General features: G+C 40.8%; 1 protein-coding gene across 1 annotated transcript; it reads left to right on the forward strand.

The window, feature by feature from the left end:
* Positions 1 to 1,388: 1,388 nt before the first annotated feature.
* Positions 1,389 to 10,440, forward strand: gpr37a (G protein-coupled receptor 37a). Its single transcript, XM_085283115.1, has 2 exons — positions 1,389 to 2,697; positions 6,682 to 10,440. The coding sequence occupies exons 1-2, from the start codon at positions 1,792 to 1,794 to the stop codon at positions 7,513 to 7,515; spliced, it is 1,740 nt and encodes a 579-aa protein (XP_085139241.1). The 5' UTR covers positions 1,389 to 1,791; the 3' UTR covers positions 7,516 to 10,440.
* Positions 10,441 to 11,481: the final 1,041 nt, after the last annotated feature.

Below are 11,481 nucleotides of genomic sequence, written 5' to 3' on the forward strand. Positions count from 1 at the left end.
TCAAGACATAATCAAAAATAATATGGTCCTTTGCAGGTCTTAAAATGAGGTAAATACCACTTTAAATGAACAACAAAACATGCCATGCCACTGTGGCATTGTTTATTTAACAAAAACTCTAAGGATACCCTATTATTGTAGGATAGACGCCCTTTCAGCAGTAATGACGTAAAGTTATACAGAAAACAGTTCCTCTATCAGTCTCTTACACTGTTGTGGAGGTTTTAGGGGGGTTTTGGGGTTTTTTGTGTTTTGTTGTTGTTGTTTATTGCCTCTCCTGTCTGCATGTAGCAATCCGAATTATTGTTTAAAGCCCAAGAAAAATGCCAAACAGATTTACTTTTCCAAGTGGACCTATTGCTATACTGGCCCACTTGATTGTCATAGTTTTTTTTAATCTTTATTTTTTATTTTAAGTTATTACAATCAGAACGGGGGTGGGAAAGAGAAATAAGAAGAAAAGAGAAGTTGGGAAGAGAGTTAACAGAAAGAGAGGGAAAGAAAAATGGAGAAGAGGGATAGAGAGAGAAAAGACACTGAAAATCTGCTTCACCACCTGCTAAAAAAACAAACAAGCAAAACGAAAACACAGCAGGGAAACCACAGTAACAACCAACATAAGCATAAATAACAGTAAATAATAAATACTGAATCTTACTGAGCAGCACATTAGCACGATATGTTTAGAGGCAGCAGCCAACCAAGACGTGTCTGTGAGTACCTGTTTGTACACCTGTGTGTGTGTGTGTGTGTGTGTGTGTGGTATTTATAAGGTTTCTCCACCTAAGTGTCTAATAGTAGGTGTGTGGAGCCATAGCCCTGCCCCCAGGACATGAAGCAGGCATGGAGGAGATCCGGGCCCCAGACATCCCGAGGCCCCTCAGAGCACGAGAGCCCAAGGAGGACCACACACTCTCCTTTACACTAGGCTCAATTCATGTCTGCATCATGTGCACCTTTAAATCCTGTTTAAGTTTGAATAGTACAGGTCAGTACTAGTGCACTATTTAATACCCAAATTTTCTATCTGATGGCACACAAGAGTAAAACAACAACAACACATTTCTTTTAAAGGAAGTTTCAACTTATATGTGTTGTTGTTGTTTTTCGTATGCTCCCCTTTAGTGCCTGAAAACCTTTCACATGAACTCTTAAGTACAAAAATATAAATGAAATAAACATGTTTCCAAATTCTGGAGCAACCATAAACATCATTTTTCTGACGATACACATCGGTACCAAAGCACGTTTAGAATATTGGACGGTTTAATGTAGTATCCGGTGGGATTCAATAGCAGGTTAAAGAGACGATAACAACCACCACCCCCGGCCCTAGTCCCCCTCCCTCCTCCTCTTCTTAGACGCTCTGTCACATCGAGCTTGGTCGTGTCTCGCATTCGTCGGTGCTCCACTCCGGTCCCCGGGCGCTCCGGACCTGCCACGCGTGCAGAAACGTACTGTGGACCTACTCAGGAATTCTCCATCCCAACACCCAATTCCTGACGCTGAGGATTTACTTATTTAGTTCACAGTTTTCAGCCCAGTTTAAAAACTTTTCCGATTAGATTTTTTTTTCTCACCGGTGATGCCTCCGGACTGGAGACGCACTGGGACGCACCCGAACGTGAAAGGTGCAGCACTCTTAAACGGCCAAAGACTTCGAGGAAGCTCTGTGTACACAAAAATGAAAGAAAGTTGACGGTTTGGCGGCAGATTTGAGTTTAAAAACTATCAAAACCCAGAGATGGATCAATCGATCACACGGTTTCATTTTGCGGTTTAGCCAGAGCCATGAGGATGTGTGCAGCCCTGAGTCTCCTGTGTTTGTGGCTGTGCAGCGAGGCCGTCGTTTGTCAACTTCACTGGGACAAAACAAAGACGACGTTTAGTCCTTATAATAAATCCGCCACCGTTGAAAGGAATGTGCACAGCCGGAGATGGCGCACAGTCAGCCAGGAGGACCGTGGGGGGACACGCAGTACGAGTGCAGAAGCCTCATGGCTGGTTCCTCTAAACTCCTCGTCGTCTGAGCTGCCAGAGAAAAAGATCACCAGGCGCTCTCTGCGTGAAGGTGATGCCCAAAGTGGAACTCGGTCATTTTTACCAGAAGTTTTAGTTTTAGGCACGAAAGAAAATGATAAAGATGAGCCGAGCAATGAAGTGTCTAAACAAACCCAGCATGGACACAACTGCACGCGCAGGATGAGTGGACGCACACGAAGGCAAAGGCGGGTTGCCGTATCCGGCAGGGCGACGCACAGCGAACCGCTACCTGTGGCCATGGCGCAGGAGCTAGAAGCCGACCCCCCCTTCAGACTCAATACAAGTGACTATGAGGACGAGTACTCTCTCCCGGACTTTCCCGACACCACGCGGCTCGTTCCGGTGAACACGCGAACCAGACGCAAGCAGGTAAAGAATCCATTCTACCCGGTAACCGCGGAGTCGTACGGAGCCTACGCTGTACTGATAACCGCCGCCCTCATCTTTACAGTGGGCATCATTGGGAACGTGTCGATCATGTGTATTGTATGTCACAACTACTACATGAGGAGCATCTCCAACTCGTTGCTAGCCAGCCTCGCGCTCTGGGATTTCGTCATCATCTTCTTCTGCTTGCCGCTTGTGGTGTTTCATGAGCTCACCAAGAAATGGCTGCTGGGAGAGTTCTCATGCAGGATTATCCCCTATCTGGAGGTGAGAGGCAGGGTGGTGGGGTAGTGATGGTTTGGTAGTCCCTCATGGTGCAGCAGATATAATTGTAGCCGAGTTCATCTTACAGGTGAGACCATCGCGGTCAAGTGAACCTCTAAATTGTTTTGCGCATCTACACAAAGCGCTCTCCTTCGTTCTCCTCCTCAATACACAATAAATCCTCCAATGACTACCTGAGACTGGCTTCAAAAGTGAGTCAGTCCATATATCAGTTTTTATTCCAGGACCAGGTCCAGGACCTTTTCCCCCTAATCCCCAAGTTTCATTTTATCTTCTTTTCAATTTTGCTGGTAATGAGCTTTTTCATTCATGATTTCTTGAAATGTGACCTGCATCCACAATATATCTGTACAGAGTTCCTTCTCAGCCAGGTGCATAATTCCTGACATGTTAAAAGAACATTATTCTCAACTTCAACACGTGTTCAAAACATTAATCAAAAGTGGCTCTTCATAGTTGACATGAAACTTTCAATACATTTCTCCACAGGCTCATCTACTCTACATCTGTGCTAAATTTTATTTCAAAATTAAAGGTCAACTCTGCTCAAATTGAAAAACTTAAAGGGATGTAATAATGTCATGTTAAAAATGTACTAAACATCGTATATATGATAGTTGACATGAAATGTTCCTCTTGGAAACCCACACTGTGTGTGTAGAGTTTCATCTTAACCCACTGCATAATTTCAGGAGAAATAAAATTACATTTCTGGTCAAACCCAACATGCTCAATCGAATATAATATCACATTAAAAAATTACTCTACATATGTGCCACTGCATGTTATGGAGGCCACACGTGAACTCAAGAACAGCTTTAGTGCTGGAGTTTCATCCAAAGACAAAATACTAAATCAAGTGGAGCCAGGAATATACATTCTAGGGAAAACTACAGGTACATAATAGTGAAAACATGTAGCAAGGAGCACACAACTATGGTAGGACAATGACAAAGGACAGCAGAAGACAGAGATAATAAGTACACACTGGATATCAAGAGGAGAGGCAACAGGCTGGACACACGGGTGGAAGCTATAGACATAACAAGGCAGAGGAAGCAAACAACATGAGCCACAGAGAGCAATGGTTACCATAGTAAAATAGGAAAACACAACTACATGGGCAACAAGGCTTAACTTACATGGAGGAGAACAGGAGAACTACACAGATGAAGATGAGAAGTCACAAGAATAAATGCAGATGAGACTGGGACAGCAAGGAACACAGAACGGAACAAATTAATATCAACGAGACAGGAGAAGTAAAACTCAATACCAAGTACACAAGACTGTCATTTCCTGCCTGGAAACTGGTTGTAGTTTTGCTGACCCAAATGCTGTAAGCAAGAGATGAAGGTTACTAAAGTGAGCCTTTTTAATGAATGTGCGATAGACGGTTCAAAGCAAAAGCCAACACCCAGGAGTCAGAAGGAATAATTACTAAATTGGGAAATGCTATGGAAAACACAACAAGTGGAACAAAGGACAAAGAGAGACTGAGACAATAAATATAAGAGACAATGATTGAGGCAAGTAGGGGGCAGGTGGAGAACCACTGCTAAAACTAGACGACGAAGCACAGATGACAAAAGACTGCTAAAGTAAAAATAGAAAGTGACTAAACAGATGGCAGCCTCAAACACAAAGACTTGACATAGCGGTTCATGATGGAGGAGTCTATACTTTCTGTGATCCTGTGACGTAAATTTTGTGATCAGACAGTTAGTGTGGGGGTCTGCATGCCTGCCTCTTTTTGTGACCTCATGAGTTGTCCAATGCATTAACTATGTGAACATCAGGTCTCCAATAAATGAGTATAATCCAGGCTTAAAACCTGCTTAACAGTAATATCTACTCGGTTGTTGGGGTGTGAGGTCCCTGTGTCCGCAACAGAGTATAATCCAGGCTTAAAAAAGATATAAACTGTACAAAACAATAAATAGGAAGGGGTACACATGGAAATAACCAGAAACTGACACAAAGAACTAAACGGTAAATAGGCTGCACTTTGCTACTCCACCTGAGTACTCAAAGCGCTACAATATGCTTTATCTATCCATTCAAAGGAGCACTTTTTGCTACATATTCTACAAGGATAGTTTAACATGAGGACTGAAAGAACTACGGATCGAACCACGACCCGTGGTCTACGATGCTTCATATTGTGGCAAACAAAAAAAAACAACATGGATCAAATTGAGAGCCAACAGAACGTTAAATAATGACAAAAATTCAAAGACTATAACAGAAAACCCCAGGTCCAAAACCCTGGGGCAATCAGAACCTTTTCATAACTTCTTCTGTTTCCCTACATATTAATGAATTCATAAGAAAGGTTAGGGACAATAGGCTGTACATAAAAGAGATGAGGTTTAGCTGACACTCATCAGCTACAGCTGCCTGTTTCTGGATACCCCTAAAACCAGTATCCAGATGGGTAATAAATGAAATGTACCCATGATACAGAGGGAAAAAATTCCTTTCAGTCAAACTGTTTTTTATAAAAAAATATTTCTGCTTTAAAGTTGGACCTTTATACCATGACTCTTCAGGGACTGACTCACTTTTAAAAGCATTTATTCTCACAAATGTATTCATTTAATTTTTATTTTATTTTATTTAAAAAAACATTTTTTATCTGAATATCATCTCTTCTACTGACTCTATTACAAAAGACATCATACCTTTGCCTTTGAGACACTGACAGTTGTTGTTCAATTGGTGCTTACCTAAATTCCCATAGCAAGTTATCATGTCTGCAGCTTGTGACAACTGAAAGGGTTTTAATGTGACATCTGGAGACAAAAGGTCTTATTTATTGTGTTTAAGCTTCTTAGCAGTGGAAGCTTTTTGTCTGAGGCAGTGACCTACATGAGTTTATTGACGTCATCACCTCGCCTTATTGTCACCTAATGTAGCGAGGTGTGGTATGCGGCTCCACTGCAGAGGAGGGATGGCGCCAGAGAGGCTGGCAGGGCAGCTGGAGCTGATCAGCCAATCAGCCAATCCTTTATCAGGAGGTCCTGCCAAAAGCTAGATAACTGAAAAGCTGAAAAGTGAACAGCCTGATCAAAGTGAACACTGTAAATAAAAACATTGCAACAGTGGGTGTGACACACCTAAAAACTCTGCCGAGTCTGATTTTAGATCTTTAATTGATTTATCCAGTTTGGAACAGGCCAACATAAAATTAGTTTTTTTATGAAGACCTTTTTTAAAGTCTAAATTGATTATATCTAATTTTTTTTCAATATGACAGTTTTGACCCTGATTTTGCATTGTGGGTGTATATCATGGGGGAGAGGCGGAGACTAATGATTGACTGCTCTTGTGTCACGTTTGTTACAAGTTAAGAATGAGCAATTTGGGATACCACTCGCACCAGCCAACAGGTAAGACACACAGTTTCTGATTATCCATCCTGCCTCTTGCCCTTGACACACGCCCACAATACAAAGTGGTCAAATAAATGTATAAATTGCTTTTTCCCAAAACTCTGCTGACAGTTCTGTGTTCAGGTTCTGTAGCCAGGCTTCCTGTATAAAAGCTGAAAACATTGGAGTATAAAAACAAGTGTTTGGAGGCTTCATTAGCACCAAGAACTCATAAATAGTCTGGTTAGCTGAAACTGTTTCAAAACTAATTATCTAATTTGAGTGTAACTAAAAAATGTGACTATGGAATATTGTATTTAGTACAAATGTGAAAATGATGCAAACTGTCCATCTATACATAAAAAATACACACAATTTATGCATACAAAAAATATATATACAATTTTTTAAGACACATTTCTGATATATTATCATGGTTAATTTTTTTTTAGATTTATTTGAATTTAATGCTAACATTGTTAGAGGCAAATTCTGGTCTAAAGTACTTTTTATTTTTACTTTACTTCACATAATTGTTACAGTTATGAAATTGTACTTTTAACTTTTAACCTGATTCTAGCCTTTCTCCCAGGTGGTTTCTCTTGGGATCACAACCTTCACACTGTGTGCTCTGTGCATTGATCGTTTCCGGGCAGCCACCAACGTGCAGATCTATTATGAGATGATCGAGAACTGGGCATCTACCACTGCAAAGCTGGCGGTCATCTGGGTGGGCGCTTTGCTGCTGGCGTTGCCTGAGCTGCTGATCAGACAGCTGGTCACTGAGGACGACGAGCCACCTGATGTGACACCATGTGAACGTTGTGTAGTTCGCATCTCAACAGACCTCCCGGACACACTCTATGTCTTGGGGCTCACCTACAACAGTGCACGCCTCTGGTGGTACTTTGGCTGCTTTTTCTGCCTGCCAACGCTGTTCACCATCTGCAGCTCACTAGCGACTGCCCGCAAGATCCGCAACGCCGAGTGGGCCTGTGTCCGTGGGGGCAAGAAGCAGCTTCAGCTGGAAAGCCAGATGAACTGTGCCGTGGTAGCTTTGGCCATCCTCTATGGGTTCTGCATCATTCCAGAGAACATCTGCAACATCATTAATGTGTATATGGCGGCCACCATTCCCAGGAGAGCCCTGGACATTCTGCACCTTGTCAGTCAGATGATGCTCTTTTGCAAATCGGCTGTGACGCCCGTTTTGCTGTTTTGTCTATGCCAGCCATTTGCCAGAGCCTTCTTGGACTGCTGTTGCTGCTGCTGCGACGAATGTGGCCCGCCCCACTCCCCCACCACTGCCACTAGCAACATTGACAATGAGTGCACCACCACCGAGCTTGAGCTGTCGCCATTCAATACCACCCGCAGGGAAGCATCCACCTCTGCCACCTACTCTGCTGTGGGGACAAACTACTGAGGTCAATAATCAACATTGCCATTGTACCAATCCATAGCTATGATTTTGCACGCAAGGGTTGACCCTGCTTTCCAGCACTCGACGCTTGAGAGGGGAAGTACGATGCGATGATATGATAGATTATTGACAAGCACTCTCTCCTACAGTGTCTAAGAGTGGAGCTACACCTGAGTGAGACACCTTGTCTCCCCAATTTTAAACCCAAACAAACATTCAATTCAAAAGCTTAGCAAAAACTTGTTTCTAAAATATCTGAGATAATTCAAAGGACATACAATTATATATAAAATGAACATTCTATATATTAAGTAGTTAGTTACAGTTTGTTCCATTATGAGAGGTGTTACACCAAACGCCCTGAATTGTCTAAAACAACCCGATGTACGGCAGGGCTGGAATGGCTGCAGTGAAAGGAATGTTTGGCTCCTGTGGACACAGACCCTGAGACTGAGCTTCATCTGATGGGATCAGCAGATAGTTTTTTGTTTGTTTGTTTTTAAAACACCCCAAACTCTTGAACACGCTTATGTTTACTGACTCACCGAATGAACCTGCTCTCTATCTATTAACTGTTAAAAGATTTTCTATATTTGAATGAACAGTATTAGCCACTGGCAAAAACCTCAGCATTTTTAATGAACTCACTGGTATTTTTACTGAATCTGAGATCAGTTGTAAACTACTTTTTGTCACTGTTTACAAAATCTGAAACAAGACATGGTTGGTACATTTCTGATGTCACGAGAGTTTGTACCGTAATTCAATTTGTTTACAGATACTTTTGTAATTCTCCTCCGCACAGTTTAACTTTCAAAGCCAGAGGAGCGAATTTTACCCGTGGTTGTGCAGAAATGTTTTCACGTAAATATGCAGTTGTTTTAGCTCCACCAGCATTTCCTTCTGTGGTACAGACATTAGTAACAGTTAGTGCAGTACCTAGATGTTTTAAATATAGTCAGTCACAACTGTTTTTTTTCTCTTTCTGTCAAAAATTGTAGTTAATTATAGAAAAGTATATAATTATTTTTTTTAAAGAAATTTACATTGAAATAGACTTCATGTCTGTTGGCCCTTTGACACACTGGTGACCTGTCCACAGTATACCCCACTTCTTATCCTCTAGCAGCTGGGATAGGCTGGAGCCCCTCTGCAACCCCTAATTGGCCACTAACCTTTCAAAGAAAGATTTTAAGATTGTATTTATATTATTGTAGGTTTCTACCTTACAATATACAGTGCCTTGAGGCAACCACTGTTGTAATTTGATGCCACACAAATAAAACTCAATTGAATTTGAAGTAAATTTATATAGTAGTCAGTTCCCTTTCTCCAAACGGTCCTTTTAAGAAACTGTAACCAAATTATAATTTAGTATAAATAAAGATTTCATTAAAAAGCATTTTCCATGAAATTCATGCAACATTCAATTTTTAGTTTTTATTGTTTTGTTTTGTTTTGGGGTTGTTGTTTTTTACAAAATGAAATATCACATTAATAAAAGAAAAAAATACATATCTTTGGAGTATGGTTTGAATATGATATTGTCTTTTTTGTGCAGCAAATTTCCACATAGTCACTTCAGTGTGGTCCCAAGTAGGGTAGGTTTTGATTATCGATTTATCAATTAAAATCGATTCTGGCTTGGATAACGTGATATCGATTCATTAAAATCCTGAATCGATTTTTTAATATAAATTTATTTTGGCCGAAATAAATTTCACCTGAGAAATGCCAGAATCTCAGGTGAAACCTCACAAGATTTCAACAACCACCAAACAGCTAAAACAGTAAATGAGAGCAGGAACACGGATTCTGCACAAAGACGTAAAAACAAAGCGCTGACGGATCAGAATCAGTGAGATGTCGCCTTTCTCACCCGACGGCACGGACAGTCGGGGCTGAAAGCCGACAGCTCGCTGATTCTGATGTTTCGGTCCGCGCTTTGTGTTTACGCCCTTTTTGCGCTGATTGTAAAGCTGTTAGTTTGATCTCTCTCCAAACAATATTGACCGAACCAGCAGCAAAAGAAGCTCCAAACTGCGCTTCACATAAACATCGTCATGAATTCCCTCTGACTTTTGCTGTTTTGCTTCCACCACGATAAAATCCCACTCAGTGTACTTCAAGAACAGTTTCCCGTCTAAAAATCTGTTTTCTGCATTATTCGCTTGCCTACTATGCACAAGTCTACCGTTGTTTACAGCGCTGTCAGACACTGTTATTTTTCCTTTTACTTACTTCCAAAAACAAAGCCTCATTTCTGCTGTTCAACAGGCTTCTGAACAAATTTAAACTTTTTAAAATTATGCAAAATTGCAAAACGCTTAGCTGTGTCTCTAATCAAACCTCTGTAACTTTGCTCTGCTTCACTTCAGCAGCATCAGGTAATGTTCATATGTTGATTAATGGTTTTCTTTCGTTTTTGATGTACTGCAGAATATTTTTATAAAATCCCAGGCCAAGAAAGTCGCCTTCATGTTTTTCTGTGTTTTATCTTCAGCTACTTTGACACAAAGGCATCTGCTGTGACGCTCACACCTTTGATAAAGTCTCAGCTTTCTTTTTATAGATATAAAAATATGGAAATGTACTGATGTATGATCTGAATTATAATATTTCTGACTCTCTGAGGCAAAATTTCCCCAATTCAAATCGAATCGAATTGAACTGGATCGAATCATGGATCGAATCGATTCGGGACCTTGTGAATCGGAATTGAATCGATTCTAGAAATCAGTGACGATACCCAGCCCTAGTCCTGAGCTGTGATCAAACACAAAGCCCTTTAAAAAAACAGGTAATGTTTCTGTAAGAGTACATATAAGAGTACAGTGTTTCTATAAGCCCTCACTTATTACTGAACTGCTCCATTTAAATTTCTGCAGTCTTCAGAAATAATGTTACTGAATAAATGCTTTCTCCACATGGTAACATTTTTCAAACATGATTTTTGTTTCACAAAGTTGAGGTTGGCTGTAGCATACTCCTTTGGATTTGATGTTTCTTTTGATGAGTTAAAAAAATTTGTACCAAAATTCACTACTGAGAAATTAATCTCATCTTGCAGATTTCCAGAGACTAGTTCCTAGAATGGTACTTAGCTGCTATGAGCCTGAGTTCAGTCAAGTTATTGGCACATTTAAATGTAGTGATGCCAGGTAGTGATGTGGCTTGGTCAACCGGGCTGCGCAACAAAGATCGAGAGGTGCCAAAATGCAACCAAAGTGTAGTCTGGCTTAATGTGCACCTAACTGACTTAAGATATGACTGTATGAGCACGTTGCTCTTTACAGGCATTTTAATAATATATCACTGCAGGAGCTCAGGGATTCGCTGATAGTGCGATGCTGCAAAAGATTGACAAGATTAGACTTTTGTCAAAGTTTAGCTGTTCGTAGAGCTTTAACACTTGGAGGACAAGAAAACATTTCTAAGTGAAGGATAGAAGTAGAGTGTGAGACGTCATTGCCATACATCCAGAGCACACAGCTACTATTGTTGCTGCAGTTCAAATTGAACTCGTTTACTCAGAATTGCAATCAGTCCAGTTAACAGTTGAACCTCCTTAAAACATGAACAGAAAGCAGACAGAACTGAAAAGTCAAATCAGAAATATAATTTATTATGAAAGTTTTTTTTCCCTCAAAAAACTGCTCTGATAGTTTATTTGCTGCATCACATTCAGCACAACCCTCAGCTGTTTTTTCTCTCACCATAATTTAGTCATCATCGTCACCATGCAACTAACGTGGACAGAGCACGCCATTGTCCATGCTTTGTGTTAGGGAGTTTGTCTCTCAGCTGGGCCGGCACAGTGAATAGTGTTACAGTGCTACAAACTGCACATCTAGCCTCATTTATGCTAAGACAATAAGTTGTTGCTGATGGTCTTTTTGTCCTGAAACAGTGCAGTCAGTAAACAAAAGACTGTAGGCAGTTTCTTCTTCTAGTGAAGTTCTTACTCTT

The sequence above is a fragment of the Mchenga conophoros genome, linkage group LG7, assembly GCF_057382185.1.
Source record: "Mchenga conophoros isolate Kocher_MC1m ecotype Shallow Benthic linkage group LG7, M_conophoros_male_GT1.1, whole genome shotgun sequence".
Taxonomy (NCBI): Eukaryota; Metazoa; Chordata; class Actinopteri; order Cichliformes; family Cichlidae; genus Mchenga; species Mchenga conophoros.